The sequence below is a fragment of the Schistosoma haematobium genome, chromosome 1 (assembly GCF_000699445.3).
Source record: "Schistosoma haematobium chromosome 1, whole genome shotgun sequence".
Classification (NCBI taxonomy): domain Eukaryota; kingdom Metazoa; phylum Platyhelminthes; class Trematoda; order Strigeidida; family Schistosomatidae; genus Schistosoma; species Schistosoma haematobium.
In genome coordinates this window covers 47,820,882-47,843,731 of record NC_067196.1, presented here as the reverse complement: position 1 = coordinate 47,843,731, position 22,850 = coordinate 47,820,882, and the positions used below count along the sequence as shown (strand labels likewise).

The following is a 22,850-nucleotide window of genomic DNA, read 5'->3' as shown; positions in this document are numbered from 1 at the left end:
TTTTGCAGGAAGTCGAACTTTGTGTTTTAATTATCTTGTTGGTGAGGTAGGACGACATATTGTCTGTGACTTGTTCGCACATACAAGGGTTAGTGTTCTTGGTAGGATGCGCCGAATTTCCCTCTTTTTGTGAAGCCTGTTTTGCTATCGTAATTGGCATGAATGTCCTTATGATTTCCTGTTGATTGTGATTTTACATCCAAATAATCCTGTTAAGTCGGAATGTTTTCTGGATGTAGAGGGCTATTTTATATGTCTTCATTTAATGTTCTAACTATTCACAAACGATTTTTTTCCGAATTTGTATTAAGAGTCAAACCCACTCGTCATTATTTTAGCTCGAAATTCCTCTTAGTTCAGTAATTCGATGCATCGACTTCATAAAGTACTTGAGACAGCCATGTCTTGGTTTCACCTCAATTCTGATTATGTGGTGAGGTCTCCATTGGGCAGTGTTACGTAGTTCTGGAGTATGTCCTCTATTTAAGCTATTATTGGTCGGCTTGCGTACGTCAGGTCCAACGTTGTGTGAGACTGAAGAACTGAGGGATTCGACATGAGCAACCAGTCCATTATGGTCCAGAAACTAGCAGATATCTACTGATAGATATGTAAGGAGAGGTCCTGGTGTACCAAACACAACTCCCTGTTTGTCGAGTATTGAGAAGTTATTTTATGCTATTAGATTCAGTTTACATGCATTACTCTCACTTTAAGCATAATTCCGCTGTTTTTACGTGGTCATCTCACCGTGAAAATACTCTGCAGCTGCTGGTCCCCACAGTTTTCGAAGAGGACTTTACCTACTAAACCTTGTCCGCTTATTGTTTTTGTAGTTTATAGCTTGAGTTCGAAATTTTAGTCAGGTTAAAAGTCCGTTTAATGATATTTCTGTAAATTCGTCTTAGTGTATTTCAAATTTTCGTGAGTGCACTTCTTACACAAACGTACTCTTGATACGTCACCTGAGACATTCGTACAACTTTTGTAAAACTGATGTTACCAGTTCATCTGTTTTATAAACGGATTATGACAAGCACACTTCCAATTTATAGTTCTTTACATATGCAAAATCAACTCAGCGAGTCATTACGATTTTTCTATCAATCAAGTCAGTATATTTTTAAAATGTTTCTTTATAACTAACAGCTCCAGTATTGAAAGGCGTGACTGCCGTGCATAGATTGCTACATACGTGATAAAAGTGTCTATGTTGGTCGTTCCCTTTTCAGACTATTAACACAGTCACTAGTAGTTCACTTAAGTTAATGTAAGAAGTAACTGGGTTTTATAGAGCACAATGTCACATTGTAAATTCATCTGCATTATTGCTACATCGGAAGAAACTGATGCGGAGTAGCGTCGCTGACACAGCATTAGATCGTTCATCCTATGTTGATTTTTTTATGTTCAGACCACACGTTCAGTTTTCAGTGTCTGGGTTCTTTTAACGATTCATTGGCTCCCACTTAACGGCGTACAGAGGCGTGTCTCATTACTGAGTCCTCTGCTATGAATTCATTTTTTGTCTATCGCTTTAGATGTTTATCCTGATGGTTATCCTAGACATATTTCTTGTTTCTTTTTTAGTTATTCTCGTCATTGAAAATGGCTCTGGCCGCTCAGAAAGCTCTGTTGGATGAGCTAATGGGTAAAAACAGAAATGCTTGTAATGGTGAGAGCTCTGGTGGTCCACATTGGTCTGACGATGATGTATGCAAGTTTTATTTGTGTGGGTTTTGTCCTCATGATTTATTTGTCAATACAAAGACGGATTTGGGTCAGTGTCCTAAATCTCATGATGAGCGCATGAGAGAATCGTATAAAAAGAGTTCTCGTTTTGGAAAGATGGGGTACGAGCAAGATTTTGTTCACTATCTTACTCAGCTTTTGGAGGATGTTGAAAAAAGAATTCGGCGAGGACATGAGCGACTGGCAGTCAATAAATGTGTTAACAATCCAGACCCGATCGGAGCCAGTGAAAAGAAAGAAAAAATTGCTGCGCTCACCAAAAGAATAAATGACTTGGTGAAACAAGCTGAGGAATTGGGAACTGAAGGAAAGGTTGATCAAGCACAGGGAGTTCTTAAATTGTGTGAACAGCTAAAATTTGAGCGATCACAGCTCGAGGGTGATGCGCGTCCCGGAATGACTCAGGTATGCCACTATTATTTCTTTAATGTTTTCTGTTTCGCTTGTTTTCAGACTAAAGAGTTGGAAGTCTGTGAGATTTGTGGAGCCTTCAGAATCAAAGACGATGCACCTCAACGAGTTGAAGAGCATTTGTCTGGTAAAATGCACCTTGGCTACGCGAAAATTCGTGACTATTTAAGACAATACAGTGAGAAGCATTCGAATTCCTCTTCTCGTTATGGACGACGGGATAAACGATCTCCAGCTGATCGCTCTCCTATTTCTCGGGATCGTGATCGTCGTCGCAGCCGTGGTAGGAGTGTAGAGCGAAAGTACGTTCTTTTTTCTAAACGTAAGCTGTGGTTAGTAGTATCACAGTTCCCCGATGAATTAATGTGATTCGATTGGAATAATTTAAAAAGGTACTTATTGCAGATTTTAATTCCGCTTATTAGGTAATTTTGGAGTCATCGTCTATTGCGGAGGCAATCGATTCCACAAGGTATATTTACTTTTAAAGCCCAAAGTAGTTTATTTAACATAGATTGTAAAGTTCGATTAAGATATACGCAAGGTGAATTTTTAGGTATTTTTCACTATTGTCTCTAAGTGTTTTTGTCCATTTTTCAGTTGCTATTCTGTTCTTGTTTATTTTCTCAGTTCTCATCTGCACTCCAATGCTTCCCGACATGGTCGCCACGAAAGTGGTGGCAGTCGGTTTAGATCCAGACATGATTTTCGGGATGAAAGGCGAAGATTTGGTAGATCTAGATCCAGTTCACGTTCGCGTAAACTTTACGATCGTCACCGTCACGACCACTCATCCTCTTCAAAGTCCACGAAGCGCAATACTTCACCATTCAGTGCCGCCCGACGTCCTCCTGAGGGTGCTGAAGATTACTAACTTCTCAGTCCAACCTATTTGTTAGAATATTGTACATATATTTCAGATAAGTTTTCTGTTTACGCGTTAATAAGACCTTAATTCATGTTTGTTTCCACTTAGCATTGATTTGTCGAATACAGAAATTATTGCAAATTTTCTGTTCTCATTTACTCTTTTGGTAGGCCATCGGATACGTTAATTTTATTGGTATGAGATTTCTATTTGTTTCCCGATAACTCAAAGTTGCACCATAAGTCATCCAATTTTTCACTAATAGGACAATGTATAGTTGTTTCATATCCAGGTTTTGCCTTATTTCTTACAATGGTGTCTTAATAGCATAACATTTAAGTAGTGGAAACAGTAGTGCTCCTTCGTCCGTGATCGAATTTTCATTATATTACCCACAAATAGAGTTGTTATGACAAGCTGTTTATCACTATTTCTTCGTCAATTTTGCGTTCACGGAAATTACAGTATCTGAAATTCAGTGTCAAATGTCATTCTTGGTACTTACAGTTGCGCGCTGAAGTATTTAGGACTAATCATTCGCTCAAACTACTTGACGATACACGACGGACAGGAGAAATTCGGTTCGTCCATAAGCCTTGCTTTGTTAGTGCTCTGGTCTTTGGGTGTCTTGTTATGTCCTATGAACAATCCAATGTGGTTTTGTGAGTCGTCCTCGAAACTCGTTGGTTGTTGAGATCTCGGGTGTTCAACTTTCGTTGGTTGCTTACTAACATTAGTAGTTTGATTTCATAAGTAAACTTAGCTAGCACCATATAAACGATCCCAAAACAAGATAAATATACGCGAGCTATTGCGAATCAAAGAGTGCTGTTGGTATCGTAGCAGACAAAATCAATTTATGTGAAGACCCGGAGCGGCTTGTGTTTACCTGTAGCGCCTCTCTGATGCGAGTCTAGGGGATCAAGTGTACAACTCATCAGTGGAACCATCTCTGCTCTATGGTTACAAAATATGAGCCTTCCGAGCTGAAAGTTCCCAGTGACTGGTTATCGTTGTCTCTGATACATCGGGCGGCAGTGACGAGACGCATCAGTTATTTGTTTTTTTTTACTTATTTATTTGAACACATTGGTACAAGGAGGCACCAGATACGTCTGCACCACACAAATCTCGTTTGATTTGTGTAAGGGCTGTGATAATGCCCGGGTGCTCAAACCGAACCAGGTGGTTTTCTTAAGAGGCCACGCCCGGAGCATTCGACCTGAAGGTCTGATCCATAAGGCAGTGGAGCATCGTGAGGAGATGCAGTCCCATAGTAGGTGACCAACAATTGGCTTATACGCCATTTGTTCCATCAGGATACTGAGGCCCATGTGCACTAGTGGTCTGGAATCAGGGTTTTCCAACTACCCTAGGTGGAATCTCCATGTCCACTAAAACGGTTAAAGCTTCGGACATTCACTTTTCGTCCTCGCAAACAACACCCCCGCCACGAGAAGGCAGTGGGTAGGACTTCCCTGGCAGAGGCTATTTACGCGTGGCTGAGGTAGAGCGGACCCTCGGCCGTGCCAGGGCATTTGGGGGGCATCAGTGTTTACTCGGGTACGGTGATGGTAATCCGATTTCTCTTTCTTGAGACGCCGTATTCGGTGGTGTGATCTTTCTTAACGGTTATCATCATTACTTCTACATCGTAAGTTGTCAACGTGGCTTTGTCAAAAAGTGAAAAGGTGGTCGGTCTATGGAATAGCGCAGCATGATGTGAGGTTGCTGTTTTGGACTAGGATCTGTTGGTCAATTACAACTCCGTTAAGATCCTTGAGATCGCGCACCTCAGTTGCTTGAGACTGTGTGAGATATAGCTCAGAAGAGAAGCCTGTGTTAAACCTACTCTTTTTGATGTTACATTTCATAATAATGATCCTCCTTAGCTGGGAGAAGTCTTTCACGAATGTTTCCAGTTTAACGATTTCACCAATTACTAATTCTTACTTCCTTAGCGGCTGTACTGTCATTCATTTCTATTTTTTATGTGACGCGCTTCCTGATACCCTATCGTACCAGGGTTTATATAGTTTAAATAAATTAGCTTCAGGTGTAAAGTATAGTACGAGACCGGAGAAAGATAGTGTTTCTTGGAATCGATCTTAGCATAATTTCCCTACCTACTACCTCAGCATTCTAGACTGTCTTATCTCCGCGTGACCTTATAGTTTTTTTAGTTTTCTTAAACTAAGTAATGAATACATTTTTAAAGCTTTATTCACGAACGGTTGTTCAAGGTTATGAAGTATGTGATGAAGAGCTTACGTGGTGTGCTTAAATTGCAAGCATTATTATTGAATAGAAGGGAATGAATAATATGTTACTGTGATGTATAACTTGATTTAGTCCGTAATTTATGTGCATTTTCTCGATAACTTCAAACCTCTGGTAAAATTCAGGGAATAGTGACTTCTGTTCATATCAAGACGTGTACTCCAACATTCTTTCTGATACCTGGCTCATGAGGCCCAGAATTAAGTGTTTTGGACCGTTAAGCGTAGCATTCATTTGATGTACTAATACTTAGTTGTTTCTGAAGTAACACCTTGTGAATAATCTCAATAACCTCAATTGGCCGATTCACGTCATTCGTAGGTTTCTTTACCGCAAACAATTTATCACCGCTGATCATGCACAATAAAGAGTTACTTATATCAACTATCTACTTCCCAGTTTAGCCATGCATACAAAAGCAGGCAGTTCAGATTGTCGGTAATGTTTTCGACGAAACAATATCTAGTTTTCACATGTTAGAAAACCAACCATGAAACATTCAGTTTGTTTTTTTGTAACAAAATTTTGAGATCGTCCATTAACTTTTCTTGGTCTGAAACCAGAATCGGAGCTCTATCTAATCAGATGGCTTGGTTTTTATGTGAGAATCGTGTGCTATTTCTCAAAAGCTGCTTCTGCTAGTCAACAAAAAGGTTTGATACGAAGCGTTATTGCGGGGAATTGACTCGGAAAATCGATAACTCTTCATATGGTAATGCTGCTGTATACAGTGAAACAATATTTTCTCAGAATGATGTGTATATTAAATCCAGTCGAAGCTAATAGTCAGTCAGTAGCAACGTAGAACTTCGTACGTACGTACATCAGTTCGAGTTGCCATACCACATTGACACAGTGGTAGGGGTAGTAAAAGTATAAGCACTGATCGGAAAGATTAGGGTTTGAAGACGTTATTTAAAGAGTATAATACAATGAAATAAATTTGGAAAGAGGAGAAAGAAAGAGACATGAAGAATTCAGAAGATTGGAATTTGGGAGAACACAAAGAGTGGATGCACCTGCGCCATTGCAAACGATTTTGAGCCATGTCATTCAGGGTCTCCAACCATCGGTTGCTATCGTCTCGCGGATCCTAATCAGGTTTATTTTATTTCGTACTAATTTGGTGAAGAAACAACGACTAAACAATTGCTTATAATATTTAAAATGTTTAGAAGTATAGAGTCTTATTAATTTTAGTCATATTTAAATAAACATGCTGATATGAAGAAGACAGCTCCAATTTGATGTATGATATGTATATCTCCTTGTGGTTGTCTGTTTCTTAGCATAACAATGAGAAAAATAATTTTGTGTTACACTGTTTTATTTGACCTTAAAAGTCACTGAGTTAACGTAAATATTTTAATTATTGCAGATAGTGTGAGTGAATTTATCGATTAATTTAATCATTTTACTCATTGTCAATAATCCAGATTTTTGAAGCAGTGATTTGTGCTGAAAATAATTAAGCTGATTTCAAACAAGAATCTCACTGGTTCAGCAATTTCAACCCTGATTCAGGAATGTAAAGCTACAGAGAAAAAATAGTTTTGTTGTTATTAATGAGTTATCATTATTAAGAGAATGGTGATATAATTTTTGAAATCCATTGTCAATCTTACACAGAACTTAGGTTGATATCGTAATCATTATTAAATTTTACAGGGATCTATTGATTAATACTCTTCTCGAAGGCTAAAAGTTATTTACAATTATACGACGATGATTGAGTTCCAAATCAAGTTCAAACTACCGAAAAATAACTGTAGTTAAATCATTTTCACTATTATCAGCATAGGCTTGTGGAGATCGCTGAGTTTTAATTGAAATCATGAGCTGATCAATGTTTGACCACCACTGAAAACCTGGAAGCACAGTACAAGATTTCTAGGCAGTGCCCATCCACAACCCTACACGCGGGGCTTGAACTCAGAACATTTGGTCTCGCGCGAACGACCACTGAACTGGTATTCAACGGTGCTGATGTCTAACTTTAGGTAATCTACAGTACTGTGTGACCATTTTTACAGTATTACAAGTCTTCTTTTAGAATAATAATTGCGTGCGCGTGTGTTCCAGTAAGTTTAAGATGATTTCTAAGGATGCTATTAGCACGTTTTGCGCGTAAGCGAAAATCTCAAACTGGAGAAAATCTTCAAATAATGAGCTGACTGAGAGCTTCATTTTTTTGCTAGCTAATCTATTGTGTCTCGAATCAACTACACTGCAGAGAAACTACCACAATACAAAGAGATCATCATTGTCACAAAGATCTATGACGTATCGCATGCAAACAAAAATAGATCTGAAAGACCTTGGTACATCGAATAGTTTACAAACATTTTTGTGCATAATTACCTGGTGTATACGAAAAAATTCTAATTAGATTTATAAACTTAAAATAATGATAATCTATTAAAACTAAAGTAGATTTAACTTAATGAAAATGCTTGAGACCAGTAAAATATTTCCAAATAAATCGTTAAACTGGTACTTAAAATAAATATATTAAGATTGAGTCTCGAGTTAGTTATAAAAATCGACAAATGAGTTAAATAAAGTAAACAATGCACACTTGTCTAAGACGATCCTAAGCATATGCTTTTATTACCCCTTTTGAAATCGCGTAAAAGACAATAATACCAACTACGTAGTAATGAATTGTAACTTATATGACTAAAAAGGGTGCATAAGTTATATGGGTTTTGTATAAGCTAGCCAAGCATATCCGGTTACTGCCATGACATTTACAGCCTTATGCACCAAATATTGGTGATGCGGTGAAATCCTTTAGTGAACACTGGTCAGACTAACACTTTGCTACTTTGATGCTTCCATAGAAAACAAATGAATAAAATATAAATTGCTAGTGTATCATTCCACAGGTCAATTTTTAAATTCACTAGTAAATTATCTTTGTAAAACTTTCTAACTTAGCATCCATAGCTTAATGTAAGTATTGTGGTCTATTTACCCTAAAAATCACAACATAATCCCTTAGTATCAATGTATTTGACCTTCTGTCTTCGATAATTCTTATCCTTTCTATGTGGTGTTTTTTAGAGAATATATTTTCAAACTCACTAGATCACCAACACCTTTGTTGGTACTTTTCATCTTGACAAAAATGTAAACTTTCCCACCTGTGAAAACTGAAGTCAAAGAAACCAAGTAAATCATAAGCGCTAGGTTGGCGAGACTATAATTTATGGACGAATCAATCGGATTTAAGATAACAGGTCTTGAATTTTGGCACTAAATTCATTCATTCATTTAGTTAAATAGCGTTTTGGCATTATAATTGATGTCAGTTTGTGATGAAAACACTGAATCTAATTCCTAATCCTGACTATCAACTGTAAATCATAATTCTAATTCATCACACTGGTTTATAATCATCATTTATTCCTAGTTAGTAGGTGGACATTTTCATAAATTATAAACAAAGGAATTTCAGACATTTCATAGGAAGAAAATATTGAATGTAGTTGATTAGTTTAATGACGAAAAGAAAAATAGCAAATGACAACATAAAAGATGGTTATCATACTTTCTTTACTCAATATTTTATGTTTTGGATAATGACCAGTTCCCAGTTTATGATACAATATACTACAACAAAAAGTATATTATCTTGGTCTTCATTACAGTATATGTAATATAACAGTCGATAATAAGAAATTTTTCGACATTAGCTAATATTAATTGTTTATCGTCAACAACAGAAGCTTGGGGTTAGTTCCGGGTCTGACATTTTTTGTTGGATAATATGCATTAGATCATGGTGTGATAGAGATTTTTCTGCTTATGCATGAGGCTTTTAATTTATCTGCATCTTATTTATGCTCCTTGACGAGGGGTAACAGGCGTAAGTAATGTCTTACTTACTTACGCCTGTTACTCCCAATGGAGCATAGGCCGCCGACCAGCATTCTCCAACCCACTCTGTCCTGGGCCTACCTTTCTAGTTCCATCCAATTCTTGTTCATTTTTCCCACGTCTGTCTCCATTTCTCCACGTAATGTGTTCTTTGGTCTTCCTCTTTTCCTTTGGCCTTTAGGATTCCATGTGAGGGCTTGCCTCTTGACGCAGTTGGGTGCTGTCCCCAATGTGTGTCCTATCCACCTCCATCGCTTCTTCCTGATTTCTTCCTCCACTGGGATCTGGTTTGTTCTCTCCCACAGTACGTTGTTGCTAATAGTGTCCGGCCAATGGATCTGAAGTATTTTGCGTAGACAACTGTTAATAAACACTTGTATTTTCTGGATGATGGCTTTCGTAGTTCTCCAGGTTTCTGCCCCATACAGTAGAACTGTCTTGACATTTGTATTGAAAATTCCGACCTTGGTGTTGGTTGACAGTTGTTTTGAGTTCCAGATGTTGTTCAGTTGTAAATATGCTGCTCTTGCTTTTCCGATTCGCGCCTTCACATCTGCATCAGACCCACCGTGTTCATCAATGATGCTGCCTAAATATGTAGAGGTTTTTACATCTTCCAAATCTTCTCCGTCAATTGTGATTGGATTGGTGCATGTTGTGTTGTATCGGAGAATCCTGCTTTTCCCTTTGTGTATGTTGAGACCTATTGCTGCTGAGGCTGCTACTACACTGGTCGTCTTCTCCTGCATTTGTTGTTACGTGTACGATAGAAGAGCCAGATTGTTTGCGAAGTCTAGATCGTCCAACTGCATCCTAGCTGTCCACTGTATCCCATGCTTCTCCCCAGATGTTGACGTCTTCATGATCCAGTCGATCACCAGGAGAAAGAGAAAGGGTGATAGTAAGCAACCTTGCCTAACACCGGTCTTCACTTCGAACGACTTTGTCAACTGTCCTCCATGCACGATTTTGCAGTGTAATCCATCATATGAACTCTGTATGATATTGACTATCTTCTGAGGCACGCCGTAGTATCGAAGAAGTTTCCATAGTGTTGTTCTGTCCACGCTATCAAATACCCTTTCGTAGTCAATGAAGTTGATGTAGAGTGATGAATTCCATTCAACTGATTGTTCCACAATGATCTGTAGTGTTACGATTTGGTCTGTACACGGTCTATCCTTACGGAATCCTGCCTGTTGGTCACGAAGTTGGGCATCTACGCAGTCCTTCATCCTGTTTAACAATACCCTGTTGAAGACTTCTCCTGGTATTGAGAGAAGAGTGATGCCCGTGTAGTTATCACACTTGCTGAGATCGCCTTTCTTCAGTATTTTGATCAGGAGTCCTTCTTTCCAGTCTGTTGGTACTTGTTCCTCATCCCAAATCTTATTGAAGAGAATGTGGAGTATCCTTGCAGTTGCCGCTACGTCTGCTTTTAGTGCCTCTGCTGGGATGTTGTCCGGTCCTGCTGCTTTGCCACTCTTGATTTGTCTGATGGCCATGCTGATTTCTCCAATTGTTGGTGGGCCAACATTGATTGGGAGGTCCGTGGGTGCTGCTTCGATGTTGGGTGGGTTCAGTGGAGCTGGTCGATTCAAGAGTTCTTTGAAGTGTCCTACCCACCTGTTTTGTTGCTCTTCAGTGTTGCTGATTACCTCGCCTTCCTTGCTTTTCACTGGTCGTTCTGTTTTGCGGCGATTTCCAGAGAGTTTCTTTGTTGTGTCATACAATTGTCTCATGTTTCCTTCTCTTGCAGCCTTTTCCGCCGTCGTTGCTAAATCTTCTACATATTTACGTTTGTCGGTTCTGATGCTCCTCTTCACTTGTTTGTTTACTCCTGTGTATCCAGCTTGTGCCTTGGCTTTATCTGCTCTTGTTCGACTGATATTGATTACTGCCTTCTTGTTCCTTTTTCCTTGAATCTTATCCAGTGTATCAACAGTGATCCATTCCTTGTGATGGTGCTTCTTGTGACCCAGGACCTCATGACATGTTGAAGTGATTGCCTCTTTGATCCTCTTCCAGTTGCTCTCCACAGTAGTTTCTTCTCCATTGAGTAGATCATAAAAGGCCTGGAACTTATTGCTGAGGACTATCTTGAATTTGTTGAGTTTGTTAGTATCCTGAAGAAAGGTTGTATTGAACTTTTGTGATATTTTCCGCCCCATTGTCCAGTGCTTCTTGAGTTTCAATTTCATCTTGGCGACCAGCAAGTGATGATCTGATGCTATACCAGCTCTTCTTTTGGTTCTCACATCCTCCATCGTCCTACTGAACTTTTTGTTGATGTAAATATGGTCGATTTGGTTCTGTATAGTGTGATCCGGTGATGTCCACATGGTTTTGTGTGTGCGTTTGTACGGGAATATAGTCCCGCCTATGACCAGTTTATTGAAGGCACATAGGTTTGAAAATCTCTCATTATTTTCGTTCCTTTCTCCCAGTCCGTGTCGTCCCATGATGTCTTCATATCCAGTGTTGTCCATTCCGACCTTGGCGTTTAGGTCTGCCATCAGAATGGTCAAGTCCTTTGTTGGGCACTTCTTGACAATTGACTGCAGCCTATTGTAGAATTGATCTTTAACGTCTTCATTGTAGTCGTTGGTAGGCGCATAGCATTGGATGAAGTTTATTGTCATGCCCTCTTTCTTTGTTTTGAAGGAGGCTTTGATGATCCTTGATCCATGAGATTCCCATCCTATAAGTGCCTTTTGTGCTTGTTTGGACAGCATCAGTGCAACTCCTTGTGTATGTGGAGCATTTTCTTCTTCATGGCCGGAGTATAACAGAAGCTCCCCTGAAGCTAGTCGTTGTTGTCCAACTTGTGTCCAATGTGTTTCACTGATCCCAAGCATCTCTAGGTTGTATCTTCTCATTTCTGCAGCAATTTGGAAAGCTCTCCCGGTGTCCCACATTGTACGAACATTCCATGTACCTAAATAAATGGTCGCTCTGGTTGTCAGAAGGGGCATCGGCCTCGTAACTTCCGAAGGGATTCGGCTTTCATCATGAGGCGTCATAGTTCTTCTAAAAGAAGACCTTCTGACTCCCAGGGCAGAGTTTAGAAGTTTTGAATAATTTTTTCTGGTTAGTGTTTTTTTTAGCGAGTTAGTTTTCTACGGGATGGGGACGCTAACCTCATGCCCAACCCTCCTCCTTTATCCGGGCTTGGGACCGGGAGTAGCCCCCGGAGGGACTCCAGGCGGAGTTCGTAAGTAATGTAAGTAAGTATTTTATCGACTGGTCGACAATTAATGAGTTGTGATTGAAGTGGCTATTTTGTGTTTAATGGAAGAAACCTTACTAGTTGTTCATAAGGTTCCAAATGACTATTCAAAACTCTGTTCCTGATAAATAGGTCAAAAATGATCTGTTTGTTAACCTTCAAGGTCATTTGCAATATTCTGTCATCTTTTATCAAAATTCTAGTAGAGAATAAAGGAGAATAACTTGGGCAAATAGTTAATGTATCGAAATTTATGAATTCCTAAAGTAAATATCGACTAAGGCAAAGAACACAAAAACTGTTAGTAGAATAAGTTAAATGGGAAATGTTCTTTGATATCAAAAATAGGCGAAAGCTTAGAGAGAGTGGAAAAGATTTTACACAAAAATAAATAACACGACACTAAAAAAGAATCTTCAGTAGTACATTAGCTGTATGACCTAAAAATATATTCGGTTTGTTTTCAAGCTTATGATCGAAGTTAACAACTTGACATTAAAAGTGAATAGATCTGTGACCATCCAAAAGAGATTTTTTTTAGAATCAATCACTATTTCAATAAGTGGTATTTTATACTAGTTTCATACTACAGAATCTTCGTCATTCATTCAAATAGTAACCTTTTACCTGAACATCTGGCATGCATTGATTTATTCCCATAAAATACTAATGAAGCATAAAACTGAAATCTCAGTGGCATTATTTATGAACAATTTGTCAATCACTGCTGAAGAAGAGGTTGAAGTCATCATCAACTAAAAACTGATCAAGACAACCATAGAATCAATCAGCATCTAGTGACTAACCCTATGTCGAGCCCACAGCGGTTATTCTAGTTTCTGGACAGATCAATCTTTTCATTCATCTTAAATCACATTTTGACCTCGTCATTTATTCACTCATCAACTGTGACTGTTTTTTATTTGATCGTATGTGTGTACATCTCTTATCTTACTCGTCACATGTTTATAACTTAATTTTGTCTGACTGTAAGTATCCATTATCTCTTGGTTAAATCGAGTTGACTCACTCGCCATCTCCTTTGCTCATCATTTTGTTTTGCTCCGCTTTCTTATCAACGATTGTACGAAATATACATATTCAAAAATCCGTTTTCGTATTTAACTTATTTAATTCCGCTACTCGCCACCGCAAGTCGATAAATACACACGAAGGTATCCAGGATGTATAGTTCGACAGCAATCATTCTTCCAATGTAACTGGAGTCAAATCTCGGGCCACCAAAAGCGAAAATGAGCTGACAATTTTAGTTTCACCAATTATCGTCAATTTCATTTTATTTCTGTCTAACATAGAACATTTCCGATGGAAATCAGTCGGTGAAATTAGCTTTAATCCAATATTTGAAATTCACCATTACAATTCCTCTTCTCAATCTCCGCCTGTAGATTGAGTACGTCGTTTTGTATGTTTAACTGCTAATTAACTTATAAGTATAGGGTTGTGGAGGTTGTTGGATCTCATTGAAAACCGGAACCGATCTAATTTAATTTCCAGTTGCGTAACACGTGTCCCAGACATCTCAGCTGATGAAGTTTCACTACTTCATCAATTGACTTGCTATCCTTACCTAGTACCCGTTTCCTAACAACTGCATTACTTACTCGGTGGTCCCAGGATATACGAGCAATGTTTCGAAAACACCTATGATCGAATACTAGTAACCTAAAAATATCCCCTACTCTTACCGGCCATGTTTCACTGCCATAAAGTAGGACGGAACGAACAGCTGCACAGTAAACACGTCCTTTGGTTGATAAACGGATATCTCGCCTACGCCATAAATGACGCAAGTTGGCAAAAGATAGTCGAGCCTTCTGTATCTGTACTGAGATCTCGTCACACACCAGACCACAAGGGCTGATGAGACTTCCAAGATAAGTGAAGCGGTCGATACGCTCAACTACTTCACTCCCTATCATTGGTTCGGGTGTCGATGCAACCCAATCCTAAAGCACCATTTTGCATTTCGAGGGGGAGAATCGCACGTCTGAACGTGTGTCTATGTTCTAGGACCTGACGTAGTGTGAATATCTGGTCTATAAAACCACGTCCAGGTCGAAAACCAGCCTGATTTTCTCTAGTCTGCTCTTCACGAGCCTTGGTTAGGCGTCGAAGTATTATTGAAGCTAATATTTCAGACACTATATTAGTTAAACTGATTCCTCTGCGACTGTCACAAGAGGACTTTCGTCCTTCCTTCGGATCCTTACTGTCCCGTTTAGTCGGACAGCGCACAAACGACTGTCTACTGGGATCCACTCTAAGAGAGCTAGTTCTGCCCTAGGACTCAATGCTATACCTACGCCGGCGAGGCCACGGGAAGCAAAATCAGGGCTTCCAGATACACGAAGCGTAAATCGAGTCGGTTCTTTATTTTGGCATGGTGAGGTCAAATGAATGACGCTACTTGGATCCTGTATGCGCGTTTCGGAGACGCAGCACACATCGATGGCGCGAGATTCTAAAGTCCTAGCTAAGGAAGCCTGTTGTCCTATTTGGCACAGTGTTCGGACGTTATAAGCTCCAACATGAAGTTTAGAGCGTGGTTTCAGGAGACCAGGAATAACGTTCCACGTACTCGAATCGTTTGCCCTAGTGGTGCGAGGTGATAAAGGGACGTGAGAGGGGTTAGTCGTGGAGCTAAGAGATGTATTGGGAGGTGTAGGAAGGATTTAAATGTGATTAACTTGGTCTCGTGTGCTGTCACGGGTATGAGGGCTGATGTCACTTCCCGGCTGCCCACACCGTGGAAGGGTATTTCTTGAGGAACCTGAAAGGGAAGTTGGATTATTGATGGCCTTAACGACCTGGGAGCGTGACCGCAGAGCCCAAGGGACAAATGCTTAAGACCGGTCGCTCACGGCCTTTACGTGGAAGGTTTTCAATGTGTTAGTTCTGTTCTTCAAAAGGCCTTACCGCCGGAGACGGAAATCCGTGAGACAAGGTGAGGTGTGACATTTTTAGGGTCGACCTTTTTTAACCCCGTCCTTCCTTGTGAGAAGGCAGCATCTATGCAAATGCTGGTTGTCCGAGGGAAACACCTTACTGCTGCCGCACCCCTCTACAGTCAGCAGTACGACTTCGCCCTCAGACCTTGAGTTGCTGCTTTTAGTCTTACCGTTCTCCAATCGACCTGCCTGGCATGGTAGAACCTACTGGAACATATGTTCCAGCCAATATAGTCCGGTTGGGTCATCACGATAGGCAAGCCCGACTACCCCGTCAAGGTAGTAGCTACAGTCGGGAATGATGACATATAAGCACTACATACTAAAACATCAATAAAAACGATTTCCTTTTGTTTATTTTCACTCATCTGAAGATACAAATTTCTAATAATAATTAATAAGAAAAGTCTTGACTGTTTGTATTTAAAATAAACAAACAAAGATTTGTCATGGTGATTTTCGTTGCGTTGCTCTCATTTTGCTCATAATCAACAGATTATTGACTAGAGTATAACCTTTAGGCTTTGTTGTTAGGTTGCGTCTCGAATACGGGTAGTAAAATAGAAACTTTGTCTCTACAGTATAAATTATAACACCCTCGAGATAAACAGTCTGGTTCTTTATCGATTGAACTACAAAGCTAAACTGTTAAATAAGTTTTACCTTAATTACAATTAATTCCATAGTTGTTTTCATATCTATTTCATGCGTATTTCTTAACTTTGTTTCTCGCTGTACGTACTTTTGACTGTCTGCCTATCTTTCTTTCGCCCATCCATAAATCTATATAACAGCATATTGATTTATTGACTCGTGTTTTAACTATGCTTCAAGGTATTGTAAATTTTTTTATCAAGAATTTTTATTCATGACTTGATTTTTTTCTTGAATCCTTCATTTCAATAATCTTAAAATCGTTTATATTCGTTGTATAGTTATGAAAACCTACTAGGAAGTTACATAGAATAAACCTAGGAGACCACCATGGAAAACCTGGAAGCACTGGACGGCTGTTTCTCCCCATCGTGGGACTCCTCAGCAGTTCGCATCTACGCGCGAACGCTTAACCACTGAGCCAGCATCCAACGGTGTTAATGTCTAGCTTCAACGAATGCAAGAAATCGAGCGACACATTCATCACTGTCTTTAATCAGTTACTATCTCACAACAGATCCGACTGAACTCCTCTGGTCACTGCTTCTCACTAGAACTCCAGAAAATACCACTTGAAGCCAGTCAATTATGATCTCAACTATTAAAATTACTATGATATTCACAAAAAACCCTTCTGTCATAAATCTAGGAGAGTCAATAAAAATATCGGTTTGAAGATGTACACCGAATATTTATCAAAGAATTTCTTTTCTTCATAAAGATAGGAAGAAATATTACTACCCAGAAATTTAAGCTGATGAATGCTTATATGAAATAATTCATAAAACTCATTTCATATTGCTTGAGATAATTAATCGATATTTAGTTGACTTAGAACTTAAATTATCATTAGTAAGCTATTTTTCAGTTTAAAGAACCATTCAAATTACTTGTCGTAAACAGTTTTCTGATAATCACATTATTCACTGATATACCTTTTCAGTTTAATGATAGATATCTGTGATTGAAAGATAATGAACCGAGATTAAGCTATATAACTCCAAATGAAAATTCTCTATGACATTATTATTGTATGACTATAAACCGGCATCTAGGAAACAAAAATCTATCACTGTGGTATTATTCAGTCCACAAACTAAAAATATAATGTTCAAATAGAAATATCCTCAATGTAAAAATTTAGACAAGCCACTTAACTTAAAGTTTTGCATTCAAATAAATAATACCACTTCAAAATGTACTGATAACAATTAAATTCCAAATCTTCAATATGATAAATATACATCAAAGATGTGAAAAGAAGTTAATTCAATCAAACTGAAACTTTAAAGAGGAAGTATGTATTTGCAAAATCCCAGAGAAAGAATTTGAAGTAAATCCAACGTTTCGCCTGGCAATCTGGTCCAAGCTTTTCCAAATATTGTGAAACTATTCGTTCAAATTTAGACGAAAGTTCTTATTTATTATTCTGAATCTGAAACTTTGTTTACTATTATCTGATCGGTACCCAAGCCTCCCTTACCTGAGAAAATGCAATGTGTACGTCATCACTTAGTTTCTGAGGAATGGCAGTTAGATTAGTTTGTTAGCTGTCCATGATATCGATATGGTTTCATAGAATTTGATGTAATTATTATGCAAAGTAAATGATTATAAATGATGAGAATAGTTGTGTTCCTCTTTATAGTTATTTATTATTTTGTTTTTTTTCTGCTACTTGTAAAATTGTAAGTAGTGTCTTCAGTTTAATAAAACCTATTGAACACAATCAACCTCGAGTTGAATATGAAGTTCAGTCGGGGCTAGAAATAAGTCTATGAATGACTACAGTTTCACATTATTTCATGGTTCTCAATTTATGATGAAAATTACATTCCTCACAAACTTAGGTCACAAATACATTTAAAGTAATTAGTCCCTTTGATAAGTTACGATAATGCAATGAGAAGACGTAGTTTATCAGAATTATGATAAACTACGTCTTCTCATTGCATTATCGACATTTAAAGTAAATCAGAATTAAGATATCAAACAAGTACTGACACTTAGATCCTTAATAATTGAAAGATACTTTATATGAAAGGTGTTATAGGGGGGATTTTATTTGATAACAAACATTTACCTACAAGATAAGAACAACCACCTATCTTACTGTTCTTCTAAATCTCTTCTCTTTACTGACATAATTCTTGCTGTAAAAATATAGATTTTAAAGAGATGTTGACCACAGTGCACTATTTATTTTAACTTATAATATTATTGAAATCTTATTTTGTTAACTATTAAAGTTCAAAGATTTACTGTTTTTGATTCGCCAAAAAAAACTGGCAAAATTTCTCTTCAGTGACTTACTCTACACTTCTCCGATAGCCTATTCATGGAGATCATATTCTAAATTTCTATTAGTTAACTATATTCTTCAACGTTAAACTTACTGTTAACACGATTTATTGACTACAAAGTAATGAACCTAATTGGTTAGTTATTAGACGGATAGCAGAATATAATGAAGTGAAAAAGTGTTTTATTTTTTTTAGAAAACACATATGAGTGGCAGTTGAATATATTTAGACAGATTGTCACCGGTTAATAACATGTTGAGTACTTCAGCCAGGAAGTTTACACGTCAACATACTACCCACACAAGTGGCTTGTAATTTCTCAGATTTATTACATATTCCCACATTAAAAATACAAGTTGAACGAAGAATTATTTCTATTAATTTGGTTTCTAGTCAAGGTTTCACACTCATACACAGGTTTTTGTGATAATCAGAAGTATTTGAATTGTAGTATGAACTAAGAATCCCAGAAATAACGTAATCGGATCAAGAAGTACTAGATAAGCACTAACGAATGTACTGTATTTAGAATTTGAAATCAAGCATTCAAAAAGTACAAAGGTATCATTAGTTCATTCAAACACCATAGTTTTACAATTAAATCTAAAAAAATTACTAAATTAATAGTGGTGAGTCGATTTCAATAATATAATGATCAGTTAGTAATACAACGATTAAAAACTTAACATTAAAACCAATGTTAGATTTCCTATGGATTAGTTATTACAACTAGTTACATAAGAGATTAATAATAGGTAATAGTAAAACAAGATAATCAGATTGTTAAACATGTTAATCAACATTAAAATTAGAAATTAAAATCTAACAAAATTTATAGTTTGGAAAATCGGAGAAAAATGTTTCAGAAACATATTAATAACTGAGTAAAACTTACTTACTTACGCCTGTTACTCCCAATGGAGCATAGGCCGCCGACCAGCATTCTCCAACCCACTCTGTCCTGGGCCTACCTTTCTAGTTCCATCCAATTCTTGTTCATTTTTCCCACGTCTGTCTCCATTTCTCCACGTAATGTGTTCTTTGGTCTTCCTCTTTTCCTTTGGCCTTTAGGATTCCATGTGAGGGCTTGCCTTGTGACACAGTTGGGTGCTTTCTTCAATGTGTATCCTGTTCACTTCCATCGCTTCTTCCTCCTCTGGGATCTGGTTTGTTCACTCCCACTTTTTTAATATTAAAACTAAGTAAAAGACCAAGATAAATTAAGAGATTCCATAAACTTTTTCTTGTATACATAGATTAAGTTTATTGATATATATTCCTATGATTTTTGTTGTATATAAAAATCGGATTCTAGAAGCACAAGATTATATTCAATAGAATTCCATAGATAACTTTTTTTATTTAACATGAAAATAAATTATTGAACTAGAAAATAAATCTGTCCATAATTAACACTAGAACTTGGTAAAAACGAAACATCTTTATGTTGACAACATACATACAATAAGTTAGTCAATAAAACTTTATTTTTTCGTTAAATTTTCAACAACAACAAAAAATAATAATTTAAATTTTTTTTTATGAATTTTTAAATAATTTCGTTGGAGAGAAAATCAATAATTAATTTCGTGATACTTCACAACAAAATTATCGTATAGTTACAACAAGAGAATAAAAAGGAAAGAGAAAGAACGAAAGAGAGAGGGAGGGAGAGAGAGAGAGAGAGAGATAGAGACAGAAGAAGGAATGAAAAATTATAATGAATAAAAGTTATAAATTCGCTTCTTTGAAGACAATTTTTAAAAAAATATGATTTCTTGGATAAGTTAATAGAATTTTTCTTTTCTAAAGTATATAGTTTTTCTGACATTTAAGCATAATATTCTATTTTTCCAATAATCAAATATATATAAAGAGAGAAATTATTTCTGATCAATAATTATGTCCGTTTTTTCTTTCAAAAAATTTTTTGACGATTTCAATTTCAATTTGAAAAAGAAAATCAGATTTCTCTACTCAAGTTAACGAATTCAATATGCGTGGGTTATCTTTTTTTGTTGTTGTTTTTTTCTCATCATTTGAGTTGATAGGGTAAACCATTTTGGAATCTTTATATACTGCAGGTTTATTATTAAATGATGTATCAATTATCCTGTCATTGGAATTATAATTTAGTTAAGTATTTAATTTAATCAAACGAAATGAAGCTTTTTTTTTGAAAAATTTGTTATTTGAATCAAGTTTGAGAATTCAAAGAAGCTTGAATAAACAAATTTCAGTAAAATAGGAAACTTCATCTATGAATATATGATTCAAAGATGATAAGCAATTCTTCAGTATTTGAAGAATAACTACCCATTTATGTCCACTTGAATAGGCTGGGTACATTAGATTTTGCACATATTTCCTCTAATATGTTCCATAAAAAGTTATGCGATTATAATTCTCAGGTGCGATGATAAGGTCACTATATGGTCTATTTGTGAACCATTGGTGAAATTTATTCATTGGGATATATTAATATATTCAAGTAATCTTAATTTTTTCATACTTATTTGTGCTGATAAAAATACATAATTAAGGAAAGCTTTTTGTGAAGAAACGTTTTATTCACCAGTTTCCTTCACTTAAGCTTCAATAATATTCAAGGATAATGACAGAATTTAAATGAGAATCTAATCTTCGGAGAGATTAAAACCAATTATTTTTTGGCTTTTCCCACTATTCTTTCGAGCATAGACTGGGCTTTAAAAAAGTTTCTTTAACAGTATTGAAGTCATCACTGAACATCAGACATCTGTTTCATTCTAGTTTATGATTCTCCAGCCCTGCCTATCTTTAAATCAACTAAAGCCCGAAGTAAATGTTATTGGATTTCTTGACATTTATATCACAGTTGAATTCCAATAATTCATATATCAACTGACAGAACAGTTTATCGTCTATGTGTATTTCTGATAATCCATTCGATAAGCCATCCACCGGTATTCGATAATTTTTCTCTGTCTTAATTTGACCCTTTCTATACATTTTTAGGTCATCTTTGTCGCTGTATGACCTTTTTTAATCTCGTTTTTATCGTAACCTTGCTGTTACACTTACGTCTCATAAATTTATTTTACTGTCAGTAAAGTGTAATTTACTATATTGATAATTATCAGTACAGGGTTAGAGAGATTGCTGAGTTTTAACTGGGATCATGAACTGATCGATGTTTCCAATGGTGGTCTAATATATCAATAAATGAATTAATATATAGGGAGGTAAATTACATTGCCATTGAGAAGTCAAGATACTTTTCGGTTATTATCTAACGTGACACACTACCATTGACAATCCATCACTACTAGTGATCAACATGTGAATTATTAACGGATTTATGTTCAGAATGATTATCTCCATCAACATGTTTGAAACCACGCAAAAGTACTCTTCAAGCACCCACTCTTTTAGATAACATTTCAGAAATCTACGAACCTTCGTCAGTACGCTCTTAGAAATTTAAAAGCGCGATAAATGTCTCAGTAGGACTATTTAAATGGGAACTGGACTTAAGTTTTTCCAAACGTTTGGTTCATCCATATTTGGAAAAATACTTCAGGCATCCATATTCAAATAAAGCACTGAATGGTGTTAAGGACACTTCTGCATCAAAAATGTGAGAATCCATTTTCAAAAACGCAGAACGCATTTTATAGAGAATTGTCACCAATCTTCCCTAGAATCCAATAGTAGTGGTACGTTTTGTCAGTTTTCACATCTGGGTTTACATCGGTTATCACTAAGCCAATGTTTACCTTTTGGCTTAAAATACCCGTAAGTAGAGGAAAAACAGACTCTGTAAACAAAATATATAAATAAATAATAACTTCTCATTGTTTTTACGTAAGCCGGACATCTTTCAAAGATTGAGATTTGATAATAATCCTTGTATTTTGGTCTAATACCATATCTGAGTGTCACAGCCAGATATTGAATCCTGGCAAATGCTCTATCAGACGGAATGTGGTAAGTAAATAACAATAAATGTAGTATCTGCTTGGGGAACCCAACACATGTTTATGTTCAGATGGGTTTTGTGGATATTATAGTAATTTCATTGGTTAAGATCTTGAGTCAGTTGAAGCTAAACCACTATGGAAAACCCGGAAGCACTGGACGGCCGTTTCGTCCCATTGTGGGACTCCTCAGCAGTGCGCATCCACGACCTCGTCCCCTACGAGACTCGAACCCGGGACTTACTGGTTTCGCGCGCAAGATTTCGTGCTGAGGAGTTCCACAATAGGACGAAACGGCCGCCAAGTGCTTCCAGGTTTTCCATGGTGGTCTAGCTCCAACTGACTCATGATCTATTTAAGTCTCAAAATGCTCGTTTGAATTGTATAGCAATACTTTTAGATTTGATAACGTGTTCTTAAGCATTAGGCTATAAGGCATGTATGATACAATGCTTACGGGCACTACAAATGATGTTCTGCGGTGTAACGTTGTTAGCAACAGTAGCGAAATATAAAGAACAATCAATTGAATGTAATTTA

The 22,850-nt window shown here is 37.0% G+C and overlaps 1 protein-coding gene across 1 annotated transcript; it reads left to right on the top strand.

The window, feature by feature from the left end:
* The first annotated feature begins 8 nt into the window (after nt 1–8).
* Nucleotides 9–8,983, top strand: LUC7L3 (Luc7-like protein 3). Its single transcript, XM_051208887.1, has 2 exons — nt 9–2,157; nt 2,206–8,983. Exons 1-2 carry the CDS (start codon nt 1,609–1,611, stop codon nt 2,530–2,532), a joined length of 876 nt encoding a protein of 291 aa, XP_051074294.1. The 5' UTR covers nt 9–1,608; the 3' UTR covers nt 2,533–8,983.
* The last annotated feature ends 13,867 nt before the right edge of the window (nt 8,984–22,850 follow it).